The sequence below is a fragment of the Natator depressus genome, chromosome 2 (genome assembly GCF_965152275.1).
Source record: "Natator depressus isolate rNatDep1 chromosome 2, rNatDep2.hap1, whole genome shotgun sequence".
Lineage (NCBI taxonomy): Eukaryota > Metazoa > Chordata > Testudines > Cheloniidae > Natator > Natator depressus.
The window spans coordinates 215,077,156-215,100,300 of record NC_134235.1 but is presented as its reverse complement, the minus strand read 5'-3'; the positions used below and the strand labels follow the sequence as shown (position 1 = coordinate 215,100,300).

Below are 23,145 nucleotides of genomic sequence, written 5' to 3'. Positions count from 1 at the left end.
AAACAGTTTCAAGACCCTTGTTGTGCAGAGGCCTATACTCAAGTGGTTCAAGGTAACAAAAGTCCACATAAAGGTAAAGCCCGATACATAAACTTAGGAAATTACCAAAGGTTAAAAACAGACTGGTACAAACTGAATTCCTTAAAAAAAAAAAAAAAAAAAAAAAAAAAATTAAGGCAGAGCTGAGAGGTCTTCAAGGCTCCTGGTAAAAAAAAAAATCACAAGTTGGCAAAACAATTATCTGAATGAACCTAGAACTGAGAGAAAACGTTTGTAAGTTGAAGTCACCAAAATGTGCTCTCATTGATTAATCATGAGATGAGGTTTTCAGCCCCTTTTTGTACATTTAAATGGGAGCAGTGGAATGTGTGGACTGGAAGGAGTGACCTTAGCCATCGTTGTGACTGCGACCCACACCTTCTCCTGGGACCTTGGAATCCATGGTACCATTGGGTCTTCATCATCCTGATCCTGCAAGGCCTCCTGACCAGATTGTGCCAGAGAAAGTTCCACATGACATTGCCCCCTCCTCTGGCTTCAGCTGAATCTTGAAGAGCACTTGGAAGATGGTATTGTTCCCTTGTGACACTTTTTATTCTCACTCCTAAATTTCCCCAAATGTTGTGCAGGTGTGTAGCCACTTGACTCACATTAGAATCAATAGGAATCATGAAGTTAAAACCCCATACAGCTTTCAAAATCAAGCCCTTGAGGTAGAAACAAAGGATATAACTGGCCAATTTTATTCCATGCTATTCAAATTCTTACAACAAAACCGTTACCACTATATGTATAGACAGGCCAGATCTACAAAGATATTTCAAAAGATAAAAGTCCCACAGCATGGCCATGGCTGCCACGGTTCGCTGACTCAGGCTCACAGGACTAAAAATTGGTGTGTGGACATTCTGGCTCAGGCTCCAGCCTGAGCTCTGGGATCTTCCACCCTTGCAGGGTCCAGGAGCTCGAGCTCCAGCCTGAACGTCTACACAGCTATTTTTCAGTCCTGGAGCCTGAGTCAGTGGACGCAGGCCAGCTGCAGGTTTATCCCTATGTAGACATACCCACCAGTGCCTAATGAGAATGTAGTGGGATTTTCAGAAGTGCCTAAGCAGGTTAAATACCTACCTCCAATTGACTTTAGTTAGGCACCTAACTTGCTTAGGCACTTCTGTAAATTCTACTAGGTGCCTCTCTGTACCTGTAGGAATTTGCAAATCTCTGTAGATCTTGCCCAATGTCTATAGTAACCGTATGAATGCTACAGTTTTTAAACACAGGAGCCTAGACAGAATGTCCAGACCATAAATGCTCATTTTATACACTACCCCCCCGATGAAATTCGGGCGAACACACATCGTATGAGCCATTCAAGTCTTCCAAGGAGGTTTTATATTAAAAAATACATGTATGTTTGTAACTGAAGTCAGCCAATCTGACTGAGTATTAACAAGGGCAGAGCTGCTAAGCAAGATGGTACCCTTTTCACAGAGTAGTTTTTCAGACCAGAACTGTAGTTTAAGTGAGGCAGAGGTCCTTGTGCAAGCCCTCTGCAGTGGGGTGAATTTCACACTATTATACTAGCTATAAAGGGCTCTTTCATCTTAAATACCATTGTCCAAATCCATTCTGAATATTCTTTTAGACTACTGGGTTGCATAAGCTTTAGCTCAGGTAGAGCCATTTGGCGACAAGTAATTTGTGTTTCAAAATTACTGGAATACTTATTCTTTGGTAGCTGACTTGTAATGTTTCAATGTGCGAGCAGAAGGATCAGTAGCTTCAATCCATCTTGGCATCCAGTAATGGGAGAGCCAATCAGCTCGCCCAGGGTAGTGCTTCTCAAAGATCTGGCGGTAGTAGTAACCTTCTTTAGTCTTAGGAGGATTAAAAGGAAATTTCTCTGCTGCCTTTTCCAGCAGAAGGTCATCAACCTATGGACAAGAGTGAAATAAAAATTAAGCTGTGAAGTTGCTTTATAAATTATTCACCAGACCATGAGCTGCAGTCAAAATACCATCATCTCAGGGTAGAAGGATTTACCATTAACTCCACCGTTTCTTAAATTCCAGGAAGAGACTAAAAGCTTTCTAAAAGGTGAAATTCTGCCCTAGGATGTGTGCATGGCTCCCACTGAGTTCAATCTGCCCAACTTTATTGAGAATTAGTCTCATAAATGGCCCTATTAGTGCAATATTGTTTCCAGCTCCACAGAACGTATCAACTTTTTTAAATCTAAAATTCTCTTTTCCAGTAAACTTACAAAAGTATCTCCCCATTTCCTTCCTGCCTTTCTCTCTTTATTGAATGATTCTGAGCAAGCTCAGGCTATGCAGTTATCTGCTTCTTGATAGGTTCTCTTCTGCCTGCGTACAATGGATCCTAATTCACTCCAATCAGCACAACCCAGTCTGCAGGCTTCCAGTGGCAGAAAGTACCTCAGGAGTGGGAGTGCAGAGGTGAAGTCTCCTGCAGTCTCCATTCCACTAAGGGTAGGGATGAAGAAGGTTGATTCAGGTGATCAGCTTCCACCAGCAGGGCTCCAACAGAGCACAACCATAAAGTTAATCTCCTTCCAACCCCCAGCGCGGGTACAGAGCAGGGATCCTATCAGCCACTCCTTTGGAGGTAGATGCCTCTGCTGGCATATCTTTCCCTGTTGTACAAGGGCATAAACTGCACTGGCACCAACAGAGGTGAATTTCACCCACAGGCTGGGGTAAGGTGGGCATTATGTCCTACCACTAGTGATCATTTACACACAATCCCCTGCGCAAAGCAAGTGTAGCTGCAGTTACACTGCCTGGCTCGGTAAGGAGAGATTTCAGCTCCAAAAAGGGCCTACTATGCTACAAACAAGTGTGGCTACCAATAACTGACACTGCACTAACTCTGCAGCTGCGTAATAGCGGGCAGCAGTGATATAAATGGCTCATATAAACTACAGCAGCTGCCCTAAGATGAAGGATTTCCCACGGTACCGCAGCTCCAGCATTCATTTCTCACATGAAACCCAGAATCAAAACAGGTTTATCCATAAACTAAACACACACATATATTTGTAATCCAGCTATTTCCTTCACTTAAGCATATCAACTGCCTTTCATAGTCCTTTTCATGAGATTTTATCGTTTCTTTCCATCTAAAATTTCACCTCACACTACAACAGTTTTCATACCCTGAAGTACTTTCATTTCTTAAAAGCAATCTTGCTTCTGTAATATTCTTGAACAAATGACAATGAGAACTTCAAAACTCAAGTATTTATTTTCTGGACTATGTGCAAATTCCACCTTTCATTGGCTGATGCAATTTCTAATATATCTGCAATGGCTTTAAAACTTAGAATGAAAGCAAAGATAACAAGCAGAAATTTTAACATAAATAGGTGTACCTGGAGATCAACATACTCTTGGAGAATTGAAAACCAAGACTTCTTGAGAGATGTTATACCATCACTGAAGGCTTCTTTGGGTCTCCAGAGTATTTCTTTAGGAAGCAAGTTGGAATCCTGAAACGATTCTCTCAAGAGATGCTTTTCAATTCCATTCTATTGACAAGAAGCATAACAATGCCGTGAATGTTAGGAACCTAAGTGTAACAAATTTTACAAGACAATTTTTAAAACATATCTTCCCCTTTGGAAGTCCATTCAATAAAAAGATCAGGCCAATCCAGCAAAGCAATCAAGCATGTGAACAGTACCATTAAATTCTATAGGATTACTCCTGCTTAATGCTCTGCCGGATCACAACCTTAATCTCCAACATGTCTTTTGGGTGCTGTGTAGGTTTGTATACCTTTGGAATTCTGAGTTTCGCTGGCAGGGACAGGTAATAATAAGTAAATCGGTGATCCAAAAATGGGACTCTCAGTTCAAGACTAAAAAACAACAACAAAAAACAAAAAATTAAAATAGAAAACATACTACATCAACCCCATGACACATTAGTTTAGAATTCCATAACTGTTAACATCCATTTATTTTGAACAGCAGAAGGAATACAAGGTTTAGTACTTTAATATAGGAATATTTCACTTATGCTCAAAATGTAATTTCCAATCAATCAGTTAGGACAATCCAGTAAACTATCTGTACAGTATTTATCAACCAAAAAAGTCCAAGAATTTCGTCACAGTCTATGCTGCCATCTATTGGAAAGTTTATGATATCATGTAAAAACATAGGAATTCCTCCGGTAGGTTCCACAAAGACCTCGATAAAACAATGCACTTTGCATATAAACACTGAAAAAAATCCTGTAATCCTAAAAGATCTGTCAAGAACCAGCAAGCTGCCTGTGAGGAGATGCATCAGCATGTTTTAAGCTGTTGCAGAATCTGGTAAGTTTCACACAAAAGCATACCAGAGTTTGGCTTTCAAACACGATAGCAATAAAGATGCACCTGCGGGAACCATAAAGACATTTCATAGTGATTCTGCAATGCTCTCATGCAGAATTTCCATTAACTTCAACAAGAGTTCCATGTGCAGAAGCACTGAGCCCTTACTGCTTATGTTTGGGCCCAATATGTTGTGGAGCCAGATAATTAGTATCATTTCTAAGACTTCATATTTGAGGTGACAAATGAGTTGATAAGAACTTTACCTTTGGTAGCGAGGAGCTGCATCAAGCACTCCTGTACTTGCAGCAGGGCACTTTAGTTTAAAGCATGTAATGAAATGGGCCAGGACCTCAGCCGGTGCAAGTTAGCGTAGCTCCACTTAAAGTCAGCTGTGGAAGTGGTCCAGTGTATCTTAGTGCATTCCAAAACTGAGTTTATTATTCTTAGTTTTCCTCCTCACAAAAAAATGAACACCTACTGCAGGTAATGTGCAGTACACACTGCCCTTGAAGAACGACTATGGTTCAGTAATATTTCAGTGAAGAGGCTTGAACTTCCTACCCTTGTATACCGAGTAAGAGGTTAGGGCTTTTTAGTTTCAGCCAAAGATTGTTCAATGTGCATAAATGAGAATCTGTTGCTATATATTTTCCGCAGGTGATTGGCATCTTTGACTTTGTCCTTCTTTGCCCCCAACCCCTCATACTGATTGTTACCCTATTTCTCGCATCACATCTACATTTAATGATAAGTTATCAGAGCAGGCACCTTGTCTTTCCAATTGTTCTATAAAGCATTTCACGAACTTTTGTATAACTAACAGGAAAAGGCAATTGCAGCTCTTCAAGCACAAGGCAATTCAAAGTGTGAAAGTAAACAAATCTGAATAAGCAGCCAGTCTCATCTGCGCAACATGCATTCTCCCCATTATTAACATGGAGAAACTGAGGCACAAGAAGGTTTACTTTCTCATAGTCACACAAATCTGTGGCAGAGCCAAGAACAGAACCTGGATCTCCTGACTGCCCAAGTCTTGTATTTTAGTCACAAGACCCTCCTTCCCTTCATATCTATCCAGCTTCTTTATTAATATTCTGTAACTTTGTCTTGTCAAATTTCCTTTTTTCATCCTTCCAGTTTCCATTCCTTAATGTTCAGACGCATCCCTGTTGTTTATGCCAGAGGTCCTATAAACATATTGCCTAAACTCTTTAGTTATTTTTAAAACTTTCTGATTTTATCTTGGTCAGGAAGGGCCATTTCCCGCCCCCCCCCCCCCAAATACTAACATTTCTAAATACAGTAAATATTGTGTACTGCTCATAACAAAGATCATTCCTCCTAGACAAAGGCCTTTCCTGCATCAATTAGCAGAATAGCAACCTAGTGCATTTGATATGATCAACTCTGCACAATCCTGTGAATTCTCCACCTGGATTCCTTCAGGTACAAATCCAATTTCATCTTGGTATGTAACTTTATACTGTTCTCCAGCCTTCTAGCTGATACTTTTAACAGGTATCTTTTTCTGTTTTGTTTTTTTTTAAAACCATGAAGCCACAAAAAAGGATATTGCTTTCCTGCTCCCACAAGCTTTTAGGGCCAGATCCTGGTCCCACCAATAAACAGATAACAAAATTTGTCCCTTAAAATATACTGAATTATAGATGAAGACAATTGAGGGTAATAGTTCCCTCTACATGTTACCAAATGCGCCAATGTTCAGATGTTAGTAATTTCACAGAAGACAGCAAGATCTTTAAGATTCTAGTCTACTTAGGTTCTTAAACTACACCTATAACTGTGGTCTGTTGGAGCCTAAAACAGGCCTTACCCGTGAGCCGCAGTAGTTCTGTCTGCACGAAGTACATCAAACATGTAGAGTTCTCTCAGAAGCCTCTCACTGTCTTCCATAGCTTCTTCAGGAGATGGGGCCTGTAACATACATGCAAACGTAGCACACACACATAATGCATGGGTGTATTGCTACTTTGGGAATTTTCTGTAGCATATATGGGATTTCCAGTGATTTCTTTGCACAGAAGGAGAAGTTGTACTCTGCAGCGTATTCCATAGTACAGTGATACGCTACACACGTTTAGGGCATGAACATTAAAGCATCTGTACACAAATTTACACCGCATGCCAACTTATTTCACAATTTCTAAGCATTTGAGGAGACTACATACATTTGGATGATTAGGACTCCTTTCCCTAACCTTCCTCACTTTTATAGAAACACGCAACATGCATGCTCATGGGCTTATTCCAATACTGTACAAATAGCATGTGCCCTGGGTATTTCCCCAAAGCTACAACACATTCTATGGGGAGAATGCCAAATTCACGTGATTTGGACAAAACCGCCCCAGTGTCTTCTTTCTATTAAAAATTTCTCAGGAATCCAAGTAGGACATAAGCGATCTCAGAACAGGGCCCTAAGGACTCAAATAATCAACCTCCTCAATTAAATTTGTTTGGAAGCAGTTACATGGAAATGCTGAATTAAATAATAATAATGATTGTTTAAGATTGTACATCTGTTACTATGACAGTTCTCACCGCAAGCCAAGAGGATGTAAGTGATATTTATTACACAAAAAGTATAAGATGATGTTTAGGCCAGATTCTCATCTAATAATGTAAATCAGCATAGCTCCTTTGACTTCACACTTGGCAGCCTCAGTACAGAGGCCAAAAACTGCAGGGAAAGACAAATGAACTGTCTATTCACCCTTAGAAGTGGTCTCCGCAAGTCACTGTTGACACACATTAGCAGGACAGTATGGGAAAACCTGCATTATGACAGGACGGTCCTTATTCCATAAATGAACAGAGGAATTAATGAGAAAATCCTCAGATGGTAGAAAGTGTCAGAGCTTCACTGAACTCAGTTAGCTATGACAATTTACACCGCTGAAGATCTGCCCTTCTATCTCTAGCTGGCACCTTAACCAACTCTAAATTTGCTTTTAAAAATGTAGAAGAGAAAAAAAAATGTTTGAATTAAAAATTATTACAAAAATGCATAATGATCTCTAAAAGGAAGAGCCTATAACAGGAGAAAAAAGGAAATGTCTGGACCCTGGACACAGCTGGTGACGTTCTCTTAAAAAACTCTACTATTCGACTTCAGTGGGACTACTCACATGCACAACAGCTTGCATGCAAAAGTGTTTGCGAGATTGGGGTTTTGAATACTTACTTATTCGTCCACTTTAATACATTATTTACTTGTAAGTGGATATAAAGTACCAGGATCAGAAAGAATTAATGTATTCCAAGGACTCTTTCCTGATTATTGTGGCCCAATATGGCCATGCACAAACAAGAATCCTTTTTCCTTTGAGAGGAAAATGTTGTTCTTACCTTATGGAAATAGATATAGCCTTGTGTAAGCTCATCTGAGCCTTCCCCTGAGAAAATGACCACACTGTCTGTTTTCTTGCTTATGTGTTTGGAAACCAGATACATACCTAAAACAATAAAATCAGATTTACAAAAGTAAATTCAGTTATAACTGAACAAAATTCTGACTTCAGAAGCACAGTAATTATTTGGATTTAGTGTTTCAGTGCTTCTCTTACATATTAGAAATGAGGGGGAAACAGCTGAAAGCCACAACAGTAGCAACTCTTTCTGCTTTTCAATCCCATTAAAATATCACTAACCCATATCATTTTAGGTATATTTTCTGTGTCTAACTGTTCCCATGGTGCATGCTTTCCTAGAACTAGTCCTTAAAACTCAAACAACTGAAGAGAAAAATATACGTATAAGTGGCCTTGATACATATAAGCTAAGTCCCAGTGAAGTCAGTTGGACTTAAGTACATGCTTGAGGGCTATCATGAATAGGGATGTTTTCCTGAATTAAGGCTTATATTTGTAAGAATGAAAACAGTCAAATATTTATTACTGCTGTAAATTTACCTTAACAGTTATACTGTATAGTCCATTTCGTTTCCAAAGCACTGTATTAAGAAATTCTCTCTATTCTCTTCATATACATACAATGAATTCAGCCTTCTCCTCATTGAGCCTTTCCACATGATTTAGTTTAGTAATAAAATCGTTTTGGTTTTGTTGCAGCTGTTTGTTTGTTTTTTTAAAAAAGACTCAGTTCATTAACCGGTGTTTATTTCAAGGAGTTCTACTACACTGTCATACTAAAATCACATTTGAATGCAAACAAAAATGTGAAGAAAAATTATTTATGCTTCCATATTTGTTATGGCAAAATAGTACATATATTTTGAATTCACAAAACTTTGCCTGCCTTTCTGAAAGATACGCTTTAGCCAAACATGAAATTTTTGGTTCAGAACAGGAGTAAATGGTTGAGATTCTATGGCTTGTGGGAGATCAGACTTGATGAACTAATATTTCCTTCTGGCCCTAAAATCTGAATCTCCGTCTTTCATTTAAGGATCTCAAAGCCTCAATAAACCTCAAAGGAATGTAAATGCTGTTATACCTGTCTTACCAATAACTTGTCATGGTCCCACACGGAGGGCTTGTCTACAAAAACATTTAGTTCATCACAAACTGTAGTCCAATTCTAGCCCGCGCTAGCCTACCACAAAATAAGTGTCTGCGCAGACCCTGCTGCCATGCATTAACAGTTCCCTAGTGACCTCTGATTTACTCCTGTTTCAAAAGCAGAGTAGATCAAAGAGCACTAGAACGGTTAGTGCATGGCAGCAGGATCCACACAATTAGTTCATGGCAGGCTAGGTTTGAGTAGATATACACCCCAGCTTCCATGAAATAAGTGTTTGTGCAGAAAAGTCCTGAGACAATGACAAAGTTGGAAATAGAAATCAGGGTTCCTGGCTCCCAGGTCCTCTCTGATCATTAGACAGTATACGAGGATAATCCTTTCGTGTAAAACAATACATTAGTACTTAGTAAAGAGTATATTTAAAATAAATAGCTTACCAACTGAAGCTCTTACTGTTGTAATATCATATGTTTCCAAGCTAAAAATAACTTCTTCTAATGCCTGAATTCCTTCTTCAGAATTAAATATTACTTCATGATGTTCGCTGCCAATATAAGCAGCTACCTGTTTATAACAGGTTACATTAGTAATCTTCCTTTTAACTCAAAGTGCTTTGCAAACATCCACAACATCACTAAAATGCCAGACAAAAATTTTGCAACAAAAATTACATAACTGATTAAGACAGGAAGAAAATAAAACGGATATCCACTATAAACTGCGGTGGAAAATATTTCCCAAATTACAGTTTATTCTAACCCCAGTGTTTACACAAAGCACAGTGGAATCTGTAATGGCTGTAAATAGTTGTGACATTTTTTTTTTTAAGTACCACACAGCCTAAAAGACAGCACAGTGCCCCCCAAAAGATTTGTCTAAACTACAAGTTCATTCACATAGACAGATGCTAGACGAGACAGTTCCAGTGGTTCTTCCAAGATCTAAAAGTTTAGTGGTTTATCCTTGGACTCAGCCACAAATGGAGGCAGAATTGAGGCACCTCTGAAAGCATGGCCCTTGCGGCAGAGCCATGAGTGAGACTTTTTTAAATCCTGCTCCCATACCTCCCCGCAATACCCACTCCCACCTGCTCACATATTTTTTCCCTGCTCCCACCCGCAAAAACCTTAGATCCCCCCATGCTACCAAAAAAAGGTTAATGTTTTTATATATTATAAAAACAATTTTTACCATTAAAAAAATAGAACAAATCATGCTTAAACCATTTAGTGATGTCCCACAAATTTCTGCAGTCTGGTTTTTTTTTTGCCCCCCCAATCATGCCTGCAACAAAGTACATTTTACCCGCTCCTGGTATTATGGCAGCGGGTCCTGCAGGACTCCCTGGATCCCAGTCCGTCTGCAGGGCTCTGCCTTGTAGTAATAACGCAGTGACAGTTTTGGTCACAAAAAGATTTTTCAAATACATAAGAACAAACAAATGAAACCAATCTATTTCTGTAATTTAATTAAGACGCAAACCCAATGCTGTGCAAACTTGGTTTTACCACAAATTCTGATTCCACCCAAAAGAGGATTAAGACTACATCCAGGACGCATTGTGACCTTATACAGGTAATGTAAAAGCAGTATTCTCTATTCAGCTTGAGCACACTAACTGTAACTGAAGACAAAAATATTACCATACCTTTCTGGCAGCCAATAAATCAGGACTGTCTTCCATTCCAATGGCAAAGGTTTGTAAAGGGTAACTGACGCTTGATTCTTTCATCAGTTTCACAAGCATCGCAGCAACCAAACTGGAATCCAAACCCCCTATCAGCAAAACAATTTATTTCGTTATGCTTTTAAGGCTGTACAATGGAAACATGATTTACATAGGTCTTCCTTGTTAAATTATGTGTGAATCCAAGACACATGATGTACAAATGAGGGTGGAACAGAGCCATATTTCAGTGGAACAGCTGTAGTAGCAATTACTAGTGTATGTGCTGTCCAAGAACCACAACAGAAATCTTTTTTTAAATACACAAATAGATCTTCCATGGTGGTATAATGATTCTAAATAAACATACCTTCTCTCTGCCCATCCTGCCAAGATTAGACTGATTTTCCCCGCCCCACCCTCCTTCCAATACAAAACTGTACTTGTCTCCTTCATGACTATGCTCCACCTACCGCTAACAAACATTCTCCTTAAGACTCCACTTGCTCCATCAGCTTTGCCCATTCTGGCCTGCTCACAGTCCCCAACTCTCTTTTCTGCTTGCAGCTACCATTCCAGCCGTCTGGCATACCCTCCCTCAGCTTCACTATCATTCTTGCCATTTTAAAAGCAAAATGTACAATTCTTCTTGCCTCTCTCATTTACTGCCACATCCCTTGCTAAAACACACTGTTGAAACTGCATGCACAGGGCAATAGTTGTATAAATAGTACACAATTAGTGTGTACCTGGATTGTATTTATGGAGATTTGACTACGCCGCTGTAACTTGAGAACTTTAAATTTTGAAACTGTTTTGGCTTGGGGTTTTGTTTTTTTTTTTGGGGGGGGGGGGGGGAGAGAGAGAGAGAGAGAGAGACTGTCCCATCCCAAGTACCACACTACCCATCCCAGCTTTTATGTAGGTAAATGAAAGGAGTTAGCAGCACTGGTCAAACTAAAAATCTTTTGTTGAGTCCTGCCTCATTCCAATACATACCTGATAAGATGCATAGTGAACATATGTCATTATGCCATGCATACACACATGCACAACCTACCTTAACTCTGTCAATAAGAGCTCCTAAAAAAAAATTGTAGTGAAACAAATGTCAGACCCAATACTAGACAGCAGATATCTGGATTCTACAGTAAATGCCTTAACACTAGAGCACACTGCCTCCCAGCCGAGACACTGAACTTTCTTGTGGACTTTAGATTACCCCCTTTGAAAAAAAAGTTAGTGATTAGTTTTGGCCCAGATGCCCCTAAGTCAGTACACACAGGATATGCCTTCTCCCTGCCCCCACAAACACACACAAGGGGAGGTGAAAGGCAGAAAAGAAGCCAACTCCCCCTCTTTTCTGGAATATGCAGAGGCCTCTCTATAGATTTACCTTGCAATAGTGAGGTGATGTCTCATTTTTATAAGATATTTACCCTCACTAAAAAGCCCTATAATGTTATTAGTACATTGGATTAGCACTGATTAAAGAGTTGTTTTTGTATCTTCTTAGTGAAAGATGGCCAGGCACTCTGCAATCCAACATCCCAGCTCAGGTTCCATTAGATATAATATAGTAAGAGGCTCAATAAAGACCATAACAATCTTCAAAAATTCCTTCAAGTTTCTGTTAAAATTTTTGGTAGGTAGAAAAAGTGTATTAAAAGTTGTGTTATTTTAGATGCATCACAGACATACCAGAGTAAGTAAGCACTTTATTTATTGGCACGGGGGGTGGGGGGAAGAAGAAGAGAGCAGGGAGGGAAAGAATAATCATTCTAGGTTTCGATATTTACCTGACAAAAGACAGCCAATTCTTCTGTGACTCATTAAACGTTTTCTAACAGCATTTTCAAACAGAAGCCGAATGTTGCTTTTCACCGTTTCAAGATCCAAACCTGCCACGAAAGGAAACAAGCAAATATCCTTGTTTCGGGGGTTTCATTAAGGCTTTGCTGGACTAAACTAAATAAGGATACAACATTGTTTGCTATCAAATGAATTTCAGAAAAGGATGTAGGAGCTCCAATATATTCGCAAGCACATACAAAGAGAGCCCCAAATATCACGCCCCTACAGCCTAAGGTTTCTTTTCAGCTCTTTGCCAAATGATTCTACCACTTATACCACACAATACAGGTTACATGTTCATGAAAAATTAAAGTAATGAATTATTCTGATTAATTTAAAACAAGGCTATAAAAATCTATTTCTTTGCTGTGTTACCTGCAGGCAGATGTTCCATTGTATCATAAGCAGCATGCAGAGGTTCATCTTTACAACTATGAAATTTTACCAGTTCCACTGATGCAACTTTGCCAGATGGTTTTAAATCCAACACTTCATAGTGTCCCGGAAGAAATGGCTCCACTTTAGGACAAGAGGACATGGAGTGCTTTAAGTTGATAAGACCTGCAAACATGAAAAAATGTGGAGGAGTATTTACCATGCCTATCACCATGGTCCCTGAGCTGCCAAAAATTAGATACAAAATATTTTTTCTCCAGATTATCTATTACAATCTAATTCTGCCCTGGCTAGTACAATGACGGGGGTGGGGGGGGGAGGAAGACGATATGCTACTTGAGACCTCCTCTGATTCAGGAGTCCTCCCAACAACAGATTGTTTTAGAGCAGCAATAAAGTAAACTGCAAACATAGACAGGGTGTTCCCTGTAACTAGCACTTGCTATTAACAGCAGCATGCAGCTCATGATACGCCCATCTAGCTATGATCAAGCCACCAAAACAACAGACAGACAACCTCATTGGGGTCATGGTTCATAGGCTACCATATTATCTTTTAACCCTATGGAGAAACCCTACCTATCTTGCTGTCTGTGTGGGGAAAGAGGCTCTTGACACTTCGTCCCCTAATGCACCAAAGGGTCTGGTCCTGTGCTTATTGAAGTCAGTGTCACAACTCCCATTGACTTGCATGGCACAGGGTCAGGTCTCAGCGCAGCACAGGGCAAACTTTACTATAACTCAGCTTCTAACTGCTAAGTAGTATTTTACTACTGAGATGTTTTAGGGAAAATATGGCATTATTGAATACAGTGACAGGGTCAAGCGCCTGTGCGAGCTTGAAAGACAAAGTAACAATGAAAGGAATTAGCAGCACTGGTCAAACTAAGACACTGAACTTTCTTCTGGACTTTAGATTACCCACTTTGAAAAAAAAAAAAAAAAAGTTTACATATAAAACCAAAAAGAGGTTAACAAAAATCACTAAGCAGCCAAAGTCACTGCAGAGTTGATATTAAAATAAGTAATTATTTATATCAATTTAGCAATTCCATAATTACTAAATTATAGACTCAGAACCTGAATGTGTTGTTTCTAATAAAGGCCTCAGGATCAGACTGGCAATAAAATGGTCAAGGGCCATATTTTACTTTCATTCTACACATTAAACTTCTGGTGAAGTCACAGGGAGTATTTTGCAAAAACTGAAAGGGGAATGTCCCCACATGGTTATTTGGATGCAGTCAGATGGATTTCAAAAAAAGTTAAGTTATTTTAGCAGTGATACAGAAGGGAACTGTGAGCAGTCCTTATTGGGGAAAAGGGGAAAAAACAAAACGAAACAAAAAAAAACCCCACCATAGGGAGTTAAGCACAAATAAAAAAAAAAAAAGACTGTAGAATTGAGTCTCTGAGATTGCATCATTACAATGGTCGAGCTAATCTGGATGCCAATAACGAAACACATATACAGCAGTTCAAGGGTAAATGTGAGGAAACAAGAGATTTGTTTAGATCTTATTCAAATAAACTCCCTTCCTATCCCAGTTTGGTAGTGTTTATACACCTTAATGTCTATGGTTCCAGTATTTCATTGTTTTTCCTAAAAATAAAGAACCGGTGGAAGTAGGGTGACCAGACATCCCAATGTTATCAGGACCGTCCTGATATTAGGACTGGTGTCTTAAATAGAAGGTGTGGCCAAACTGTAGCTCGTGAGCCACATGCGGGTCTTTACAGTTAAAGTGTGGCTCACAGGGCACCCCACGTACCCCTCTCTCATTCTCCACCTATAAGATTGGGCATGGGGGAGCTTGGCACTTTTGTCCTGTGGCAGAGTGGTGGAACTAGGGGCTTCTGCCCTGCAAGGGGTGCGGGAGTGTCTATGGGTTTTAGCCCAGTGGGGGGAGGGGGAGGGGAGAGAAAGAGTTCCCAATTTTTCACACTTGCTATCTGGTTACCTTAGGTGGAAGTATGAGGTCTAACTGAGGAAAAAAAAGGATACTGAACTTTCAAATAAGAGACAGCAATTATTCTAAAAGCATTTGTATTTTCTCTTCCTCTACAAAATTTTAGCAGGACTGTAAACTTCTTGATCTGATTCGACAGGTTCTCGTCAGAATTCCGAGGATCAAACTCTGGTCTCACTTACAGAAGTCAGGTGAAGTCAATGGATTTATGCCAGTGTATAACTAATCAGAATCAAGACTTCAAATATTATCTGAAATCAGACAATAAAGATACTTGGCAGCCATAACTATATAAAAGTAGATAACTGATTTTTAGCTATGTTAAAAGGCCATTTATTCAAGTCTAATGTCTTCCTATTTTATAAAATGTCTATCAAGTTCTATTTACATATTTTTTTAAAACAAATGGGAACACACATGATTTTATGGTAATTATAAAATTACCAATAATTTTGTTGTATCTCCTTAACGATCACCAAGAGAATAAAATTTGTGTTCCTTCAAGACTTTTTATATTTTGACTCAACAGCGGTGACAATGAAGTTGATTAATAAATTTATTAACTTTATTGATTTTACCTTTTGCCTCAGAGCAGACACCCAAGAATCCATCTTCAGTCAGCACCTTAAACAATGGTCTGACTCCATACGTATCTCTTCCCAGAAACACTTTCCTGTTTGCCGTGTCCAGCAGGATGAATGCAAACACACCATCTAGCATGGAGGCTGTTTGCTCTATTCCTCCTCTGTTGTAAAGATGAAGGATTACCTCGCCATCTACTAAAGTCTGATATTCAAATCCAAACTGCTTTTGCAGCTAAGGAAAATTATTAGAAAGAAAAAAAAGATTAGCATTCACAGACACTGACTGCATTCATTTTTACTTTAAAAAAGGGGGGGAGGGGGACATTTACTTGCTTGTAATTAAAAAAAAAGAATATCGATTACTTGGTGGATAAGAGTCTGAAAACTTTATAGATGTTTTCATACAAGCAAAGGAAAGGATACACTGTGTTTCAGATCTGATTTAGGTTCTATTTGCAGCTCTGCCACTGACTTCCTCTGCAACTCACTTCAGGGACAAATTTTCAAAGGTGTGGGCTTCAGTTGCTGGGTGTAAAATTTGAGACACCCTGTGTCAGATTGTTAGAGACACTGAGCTCACTTAATCTAAAATTAAATCTCTTAATGGGGACAATACTACTTATCTACCTTACAGGGGTGTGGCGTTGCTTAGTTCATTAATATTTCTAAAGCACTTTGGAAATGAACTGTATTTGCTTCAATTATACAATACCAGCATAATACAGTAATAATACTTTGACCTGAGAATTTCATTTTGCCAGTTTAACTGGAGGAATTAAAAAACAAAACAAACAAAAGTTTGTTCAGTGAAATTTAAGATTCTTCCATAAGCAAAAATAAGCAGTTTCAGATGCCAGAAGTTTTGGCAGCCATGAGTGTGCTTCATGCTCTTGTTGTGCTACTTTTTAAAATTATTACAACCATCTACTGATGGTACTTACTGACGGATGGTAGAAAATCATCTAAAAATAATTTGTAAGACAGCAACTGTAAAAAGGATATTATCACTATATTTTTGATATGTTTTAAATCATGGGGTGAAATCGTGGCCTCACTGAAGTCAAAGGGAGTTTTGTCATTGGCCACCATGGAGCTCACCTATGGTTCTTTAACAAATAAGCTCCAAAAACATACTTGCCAACTGGAAATCACTCTCTTTACTCAAATTGTTTTTAACTACATCAGTGCACACATGATTTTATAACTCCCACTGATGGCAATGCAAGTTTTGCCGGATTAAGAACTGCAGGGTTGGACTCATGTTCAGAGTCTGCTTTTAGAAAGCAGTAAGTGCTACTGAAAATGACCATAACATCCTGCAGAACACAGCAAGTATTGCAGACTGCTGATACAAGGGACTCAGCATTTGCTTTGCTCTGCAGTATGTTAGGATGATTCTCAGTAGCTTACCGCAACAATCAGACACTGAAAGAGCCACACTCTTCAGCACGTAGTTTGTCAAACTGCCAGTGACATCAGTGGGAGCGTGACTGAGTAAGCATTACGGAGTCAGGCCTTTGCTATCAATCACAGCTGCTACTTACCCATACATTCCATATTTAACATGCTGGTGTGACTGACTATATATAGGCCTGGATTCAGGAAGGTACTTATGAACGTGCATAACTTTAAGGATATGGGTAGAACCAGACAATAAATTAGGACTACAGTGCCAGGTTTTCAAAAGGTATTTAGGCACCTAAAGATGCAAATAGGCATCTAATGGGATTCTCAAGGGTGCCCAACTTGAGTACCTAACTCCCAATCATTTCAATGAGATTCAGGACTCGTCTACCCTGGGAACTTACCCTCAGCATAGCTACATCCTCACCGCTGAGAGACGTGGCTTTGCAGACCTAACCATAGATTCATAGATATTTAGGTCAGAAGGGACCATTATGATCATCTAGTCTGACCTCCTGCACAATGCAGGCCACAGAATTTCACCCACCACTCCTGCAAAAAAACCTCACACCTATATCTGTGCTATTGAAGTCCTCAAATCGTAGTTTAAAGACTTCAAGGAGCAGAGAATCCTCCAGCAAGTGACCCGTGCCCCATGCTACAGAGGACGGCAAAAAACCTCCAGGGCCTCTTCCAATCTGCCCTGGAAGAAAATTCCTTCCCGACCCCAAATATGGCGATCAGCCTGGGTTATGTCAAAGGAAGAATTCTTCTAAGGTGCCACAAGCACTCCTTTTCTTTTTCCATCAACCTAGTTACCACTTCTAAGGGAGATGGATTAACTACAGCGATAGGAGAACCCCTCCCATCGCAGCAGTGCATGTCTACACTGAAGCAGTACAGCTGTGTCACTGTAGCACTTTAAGTGTAGATATACCCTTAGACACCTAAACTGCTTAGGTGGTTTTGAAAATTCCACTAGACCCCATCTGTATCTTTAGGTGCCTAAATACTTTTGAAAATCTGGCCCACTGTGAACACTGTATGGATCTATATTGAGGATATTTAAGACATGTCCTATCTCATCTGATATGATGAGATTAAGCGGAAACATAAATAATATACAAGGAGGACAGAAGAAGAGCTCCCCCAAAATAATCTGAAGAATACCAAATTTAAGAGGACTTTTTTTGGGGGGTGAAGGGGGTAATTTTACATTTTCCCCCCTAACTCCCAAATTCTTTATTAGTAAGCACTGACTATGCACTTACCCCTTGGAAGCTTAAAATTGGGGTAGACTTCTTTACTAAGTTATTTTTCCTCTTTCTGTTTATACATAGTCACTATTTACTGTAACTATTTGAAGGACTACTGTATTCTGAGTATCTCTCATATACTTATGAATTGGCTCCAGATTTTGACCCAGTTTGTTTTTGAAGTTGCATCATTTGCTCTGACATTTTAGTCCACAGTGTTTTAGAGACGTTCCAAATCTTCACCAGCACTGAGGTACTACAGATCAGTCTTTTTTTTATTTTTTTGTTTGTTTGTTTACCTGTCTGAAGTTGTAGATTTCTCCATTGTAACATAGCCATAAATATGGAAATTTCTTCACCCGAATAGGCTGCATGCCATATAATTGATCAACAATCGCAAGACGATGGAAACCAAAACAACAGTTGGTGAAGCCATTGACGTTTTCAAAACGAAATGCATCAGGACCTCGGTGAGCTATTTTCATGGCACTTAGACACTGGACAGAAAGGCATTCATCGCTTCCAAAAAGGGCCCAGATACCACACATTTTGAAATCTCTTGCAGGCTGTGTCACAGCTACTTAAAATGAAGAACCTGTTAACAGAAAGCTATGTCATCATACAATGTGTTTTAGCTATAACAGATACCTATGAAGCATATTTTAATTTCTTGAATATGAATAATTAAACACTGTCTTATGAAGAAAGTAACTTGTTTAGGCCCTGTTGACAGAAGGTTGATTTAAAACAAACAACTTCAGAACTTCAGCATACCTTGCACAGACCAATAAACTAGGTTTAAGTTCAGTTTTAGATACAGTAAATATGTTTGTGGGTTATTTTAGTTGTTTCTTGCTTACAGAATGCAAACTCATATTCCAAGTACAGAATCATAGGTTGATCAGATGTGGTCAGGAAGTGGGTAAAAATTAGTTTTGGTCCTAACTTGGCAGACAGACCTGACTTTCTGAGTCTGATAAGCAAGAGCTTTAGTTACCCTAAGTTTAGACAATTTGACCAAAGGCTCTTGAAAGATCTTGCTGACAAATGCAAATATCTAGTGAATCTAACTTATGAAATGAACCACTCAAGTCAAAACATTCCAAATGTCAAGTTGTATCTGGCAAACAGACATTTTCCACATATGCAATATTTTTATTCCTGTTTTCCTTGTTAATGGTAATTATTAAATCACATGTACATAATGTGCTAACAGTTCAAGCAACCCTGTTAACTTAAAAACCATTCTTCCGTCCATTGAGTAGGGTGGGGGAGTGTTTGGGGTTTCTTTGTTTTTTAAAGAATTACCAAGACTATAGGCCTCGTCTACACTGCCACTTTACAGTGTTGCAACTTTCTCGCTCAGGGGTGTGAAAAAACACCCCAAGCGCTGCAAGTTTCAGCGCTGTAAAGTGGCAGTGTAGACAGTGCTCCCAGCGCTGGTAGCCGTGCTCCCCTGGTGGAAGTGGTTTTTTTTGTTTGTTTTTTTTTTTTTTTTTTTTTTTACAGCGCTAGGAGAGAGCTGCAGCAGCGCTTTAAGGTTGCTAGTGAAGACATTCTCCCTTTTAAAATAGGGTGAAACTGAAAAACAGAGGAACGTGTTTTTCCTCTTATTCACTTTGTGTACTTGACGGTACTTTCTGCATCGTCAATGTAGCTGTTTCACTATTTTGTATTTCCTCTATTGTTTGCATGGGTCTTCCACACAGCAACAGGGTAGGGGGAAAAATTTTAAACAAAAAACAGGGAAATGGAGTTGCCAAGCTACAAAAATTGGCAGACAGACTCAGAGGTAGCTGTAGGTACTTCAAAACGACTTTCAATGTATTTGTAATTGACTAGATTTCAAATTGGCAGTGTCTCTTTAACACCGCAAGACAACCTTTTTCAAATGGTTTGACCATGGAGTGAATTTCTAGGGGGGACGGGAGGTAAGCCCATTTCATTCAGCAAAATTTCGTCTAAAAACCCTCCTTTCCCCAGTAGTCTCAACGCTGATAGCCCAAGTAACACGTATTGCTTTCTTCACATCCTCTGTCTGATGCAATTCTTAGGCGTACAGCTTTGCACAGCAATGAGTCAGTAAGCCTCTCCTCTTAAGGACTGCATAGCCCACATGAAGCCCAGCGGCTGTGGCTCCATGTGGGCAGAGGCATCTACTCGCACGAATCCGTTTACAGGCTCGGGGCTTTAGTCCGCAAACTTTAGTAGGGCCAGCGTCTGCCTCTGTGTAGTCACCACCGTACAGAATGGGGCCCTCAATCTTTGGGTCTTCTAGGCACTAATGCAACACACATAGTAAGGCCCCGTTCCTCCAGCCCCGTGCCACGAGCAGTCCCTAAGCAGGCGGGTAAGAGTTTGGAGGATCGGGGCCTACAGGAGAAGCTGGCAAAAGAAAAAACATCAACATGCTTCCCGCGAGTGACCAGCTGCCCCTGGGCGTGCGCGCCATTCCCCCCAGCTGGAGGGCCCCAGCCGGGAGCGGGGGAGCGGAGCACACCCCGGCCAGGCACAAGCCAGGAAGGAGCTCGGTCCGGCGGAAGCAGCACGGCGGCGGGCAGCAGCAGCTCGCCACCCAGAGCAGCGGCGCGGCGATAGCGCTCCCGCCGCGCCCTGCCTGCCAGCCAGCCGCGCGGTGCGGGCCCCGCCCGGGGAGAGCCAGCGGCTGCCGGGCACAGCAAACTGCCGCTGCCGCCCTCCCTGCCCCGTTACCTCTGCTCCGCCTCCAGCGCCGGGCCAGGCTTCCTCAGCAGCCGGCCAGAGATGCTGAGGGAGGCCCGCGCTCCAGAGAGCCAGACTGCTGCGAACCAGACAGGTAGAGGCAATCGTCTCCCCCACCCCTCCTCACCTGCCGAGCGGCGCCCGTGAAACCTGGCTCCTCCTCCCCGTCTTCCTGCTGCTGAAACACGGAGCGAGGTTTCATCATAGGGCTCCCCCTGCCGCCGCCCTTCGCTGCTCTGCCCTACTCTCACCACCAAGCGGAGAGGGGCGCAGCGCTCTGCTCCGCTCCCTTGTACACCTGGTGGGTCATCGTCGACCCTAGATTTATATTTAACTCAGCAACCTGCCGCCAGCCATTTCCTTTGCCTCCCCGTAAGGCGGGCAGGGGAGCCTGTACATCTGTTCACAAAGAACGTTCTCCAGAAAGAAGAGAGACACCCCCCCCCCGCACACACTCACACTCATGTTCTGTGTTAAAATAGGAGCAGGGAGGGAGGGAGGTTGGGATTGGAGAGCCCTGCTGCAGACTATAATGCAAATATTAAAACAGTAGTGTCAAAAAATGTCCTTGCTAGGTTAAGATACACTGAGCATAGTCCGCTAATGGTGTCTCCGGTTGTGAGGAAAGCAGGGACTCAGGATGTAAATGTTCCAGCCAGAGACCTATGGTATTATATAACTATCAAAGCCCTTTCCCAGTATACACATGAGTAGGTACAATTAAAGATGATCAGAAAGCACAGCCATACCATTATCTCACAAAAACTACTTCCAAAGGTCCAATTCTTCATCTCCTGTTATTATTACTGGCACCCCGGTGCAAAGTGGTAGTAGACCCAAGGCAGCTGCCAATTAGAGGAAAATTACTGACACAGAGTCTGGGTATATTCTTTGTGCAACTTGTTTATTTTGCACTATAAACACCAGTCTTTGAACAGAGAGTTAGTCAAAAACAGCATGCATGCAATCTCCATTTTCAAGGATCTCAGCCCAAATATCAGTGTCTAATTCCCAGCAACACTACCTCAAGCATTAATTCCACTTAGAGAGGCCTAAAGCAGAGACCACACTCCCTTGGGGTTTGCCACAGCTCCTCCCAAAACAGCATTTCTGCCAAGACTAAATATTTACTCGCAAGCTAGGAAAAGGAACTTGAAAGAATATGTAATAGCACCATCTAATGACTGACTCCCTGCCACATTATTATTGTTTATTTCTGATAGCAGCCATGATGCACTAGGACTAGATGATGTCTAAAGAGAAAGGCGGTAGGGTTGCCATGTGTCCGGTTTTCAACCAGAACATCTGATCGAAAAGGGACCCTGGTGGCTCTGTTAAAAGTCCGGTTGATGGCGCAGCAGAGTTGGCCAACTCCCTGCCTGGTTCTGCATGGCTCCTCGGAAGCGGCGACATGTCACTCCGGCTCCTAGGTGGAGAGGCGGCCACAGGGGCTCCTCATGCTGCCCCTGCCCCAAGCGCCAGCTCCGCAGCTCTCATTGGCTGGGAACCATGGCCAATGGGAGCTGTGGGGGTGGCACCTGTGGGCAGAGGCAATGCATGGAGCCTCCTGGCCGCTCCTCTGCCTAGGAGCCAGAGGAACATGCCGGCCGCTTCCCGGGAGCTGCCTGAGGTCAACGCCACCCAGAACCCACACCCTGAAAGCCCTCCACACCCCAACCCCCTGCCCCAGCTCAGAACCCCCTCTGCACACCCCAACCCTCTGCCCCAGCCTGGAGCCCCAGCCTGCACTCCGAACCCCTCAGCCCCAGTCCGGAGCGCCCTCCCGCATCCCAAACACCTCATCCCCGGCCCCACACCAGAGCCCACGCCCCCAGCTGAAGTCCTTACTCTCTCTCACACCCCAGCCTTCTGCCCCAGCTTGGAGCCCCCTCCAGCACCCTGAATCCCTCATTTCTGGCCCCAGGCTAGAGCCCTCACCCCCAGCCCAGAGCCCCTCCCACACCCCAACCCTCTGCCTCAGCCCAGAACCCCCTTCCACACTCCGAACCCCTCGGCCTCAGCCCAGAGCCCCCTCCTGCACCTCAAACCCTCATTCCCAAGAGGTTTGTGTCTGACCAAAGTAACACTGCTGACCTGCCTGCAAGCAAGCCTACTCTGGATTGAGACTATTTGTTTTAGTGTGGGTGCTTAGGTTGTACTTTATACTGTTCTGAGGGGGAAAAAGCTGTATTTGCTTGCCATTAGCCTTGCTTTATTTTGTCTGGGGAAAGGGAGAGCTTCCAAAGTTTATGCCTGTAGGAAGGCTACTGTTCTGTATTTTGGTTTTAAAGAGAAAAACATTTGAAGAAAGGAACCTGGATAACTATCTGAACTTTAAGGTTTTACACTGAGACTTCAGCCAGCAGGGTAGGCTGGAGTCCTCTTCTTCCTTGCAACTACGGTTACAATGGGAATATATATATAAATATATTTCATGAAGATCT

General features: G+C 41.5%; 1 protein-coding gene across 2 annotated transcripts; it reads right to left on the bottom strand.

Moving 5' to 3' along the window:
- Positions 1 to 141: 141 nt before the first annotated feature.
- ASNS (asparagine synthetase (glutamine-hydrolyzing)) lies at positions 142 to 20,957 on the bottom strand. Of its 2 annotated transcripts, none has more exons than XM_074943362.1 (12): positions 20,829 to 20,957; positions 18,280 to 18,575; positions 15,315 to 15,552; positions 12,746 to 12,931; positions 12,316 to 12,417; positions 10,499 to 10,626; positions 9,288 to 9,414; positions 7,717 to 7,823; positions 6,182 to 6,282; positions 3,801 to 3,882; positions 3,395 to 3,550; positions 142 to 1,934 (listed from the first exon to the last, which is right to left on the bottom strand). In XM_074943362.1, exons 2-12 carry the CDS (start codon positions 18,526 to 18,528, stop codon positions 1,725 to 1,727), a joined length of 1,686 nt encoding a protein of 561 aa, XP_074799463.1. In that variant the 5' UTR covers positions 18,529 to 18,575; positions 20,829 to 20,957; the 3' UTR covers positions 142 to 1,724. The 2 variants fall into 2 exon arrangements, with proteins under 2 accessions (XP_074799463.1, XP_074799464.1); XM_074943363.1 differs by having other exon boundaries at positions 20,693 to 20,830.
- Between the last annotated feature and the right edge of the window lie 2,188 nt (positions 20,958 to 23,145).